Source organism: Etheostoma spectabile, unplaced genomic scaffold (assembly GCF_008692095.1).
Source record: "Etheostoma spectabile isolate EspeVRDwgs_2016 unplaced genomic scaffold, UIUC_Espe_1.0 scaffold559, whole genome shotgun sequence".
NCBI lineage: Eukaryota > Metazoa > Chordata > Actinopteri > Perciformes > Percidae > Etheostoma > Etheostoma spectabile.
Genome location: NW_022605627.1, coordinates 13895 through 15813, shown reverse-complemented (window position 1 = coordinate 15813; position 1919 = coordinate 13895). Strand labels below are relative to the sequence as shown.

The 1919-nt window shown below is 35.8% G+C and overlaps 1 protein-coding gene across 6 annotated transcripts in view; it reads right to left on the bottom strand.

The window, feature by feature from the left end:
* Positions 1 to 1919, bottom strand: part of man1b1b (mannosidase, alpha, class 1B, member 1b) — a 46828-nt gene that overhangs the window by 40817 nt on the left and 4092 nt on the right. For all 6 annotated transcript variants that reach the window (XM_032511946.1, XM_032511945.1, XM_032511950.1 and 3 more), the window contains exon 3: positions 1515 to 1614. In XM_032511946.1, coding sequence (XP_032367837.1) covers positions 1515 to 1614 — 100 coding nt within the window. The remainder of the gene's footprint in view (positions 1 to 1514; positions 1615 to 1919) is intronic.

The following is a 1919-nucleotide window of genomic DNA, read 5'->3' as shown; positions in this document are numbered from 1 at the left end:
AAGACTTTTTAAGGACCCGCGGCCACCCTGTGTGCAGTTTAAATAAAAACAGCCACGTTTCATTTCATCCTGCTACTTCAAACAAGTACTGGTACAAGTGCTTTGTTAGGGGTGCAAGATATATCAACGCTATATTGTTACCGTTACACAGCAGAACGTTATATAAGTGAGAAGGACCTATACATTATTCTGGTTGTCCAAAAGCAGCACTAACATATGCTTATGTTGTTATTATATTGTGATTGTCTCTGGTTTAGTTGAGATTTGTTTGACTTTACTTTTACTTGGTATTGACATTTCAATACCAATGTGCTTGAGTACAGAGTCAGCACAACATAAAAGAGGTGTATCTGTCCAAATACTTATGTAATAAGAGCTGAGACAATTGGTCATTTAATCAAATATATCAAAAGTTGCAATAATTATGCAATATTTAGTTTATTTTGTGGAGCTGTCCTGTCCAACCAGTAGAACACGTCCTGTTCTGTAGACATGGACCTTATTTATTTATTCATGTTGGACCAGTCCAATATGACTGTTGTAAGAAAACTTGTTAAGAATCAATTTTTTAATTTTATATATGTTTAAAAAATATTGGCATTCATATCGATATTGCAATATCACATTTTGTCAATATCGTGCAACCCTAGTGTGTGTGTGTGTGTGTGTGTGTGTGTGTGAGAGAGAGAGAGAGACAGAGAGAGAGAGACAAATATAAAAAGCTTCAAGTAGACTCTAATAATATAATCATATTGGTTCTTCAACTTATTAAAATATCTGACTTTACTGCCACTATCGGTTTCTGCTTCTCTATCATATTTATAATGTGTGATTTGTAAAATACCTATCATTGCCTCCATCACATATGTGATGTAGGGGTATTTAGCAAATACCTATCATTTACAAATGATAGGTATGCCGGGGACGTCTGGTCTAGGGTGACCTCGGATTCAGGGGACAGTCCCCGTTTTTGGTTTTATGTCCCTGGCTAAATACAGAAAAAAAAAACTATGAATATTAAAATATGAATATTAAAATATTAAATATTAAAATATGCCTAACCATGCGTCCTGTATCATAGCTACATGTATGACCTTTGCAGCAAAAAAAACGTGAAAATCATTTCGGTATTCAGTGAGGTTGATTAATTAAATGCGCTGACAGCTCATTGCACCTGCCAAACAGATTACACTGAGTGGAGCGGGTATATATATATATATATATACACACACACACACACACACACACACATATACACACACATATATATATATATATATATATATATATATACACACATACACAAATATATAAATACACATATATACATATATACTGTATATATATATATACACACACGTCCAATATTCTAGTGGGGAACTGAGCAGCCCCGCCCGCTGCAGAGAGCAGGTCCTTAATAGAACCGGGTCTCAAGCCCCATCCCTAGACGACAGCATGCCAGTGGCTCAGATTCATAGGATATCATTAGAGATGTTAGTGTATAAAAGCCTTACCTCTGAGTTGTTCAGTAACAGCAGGATAGGAAGCAATTCCACAAATAAACAGGAGGACGAGGATAAGGCTCCGCTGCAACCTGGACAGTTGCTTCCATTTCTGCAAGCACAAAGAAGAGGGGAAGATGGATAATAATGCCTACTTCTATCTAGTTCCTTGAGAATTTCTATTTCTACTAATTTTCAAATTTAAAGCGTAACTCTCGCTAAAATGCAACCTAGGGTCTTTTTGTGAATGTACCCAAGCAAACTTTTGTTTAAATACATAATTAGGACAGAACTAGGCCTGCACGATTAATTGTTATGAAATCGGGATCTTAATTCACCCTGCAGTATAACTACTTTCTTCTGTGAGTTTTAAACATAGACTGTATAAATTAGGTTTTAAAGTTCTCCCAAGCGCTG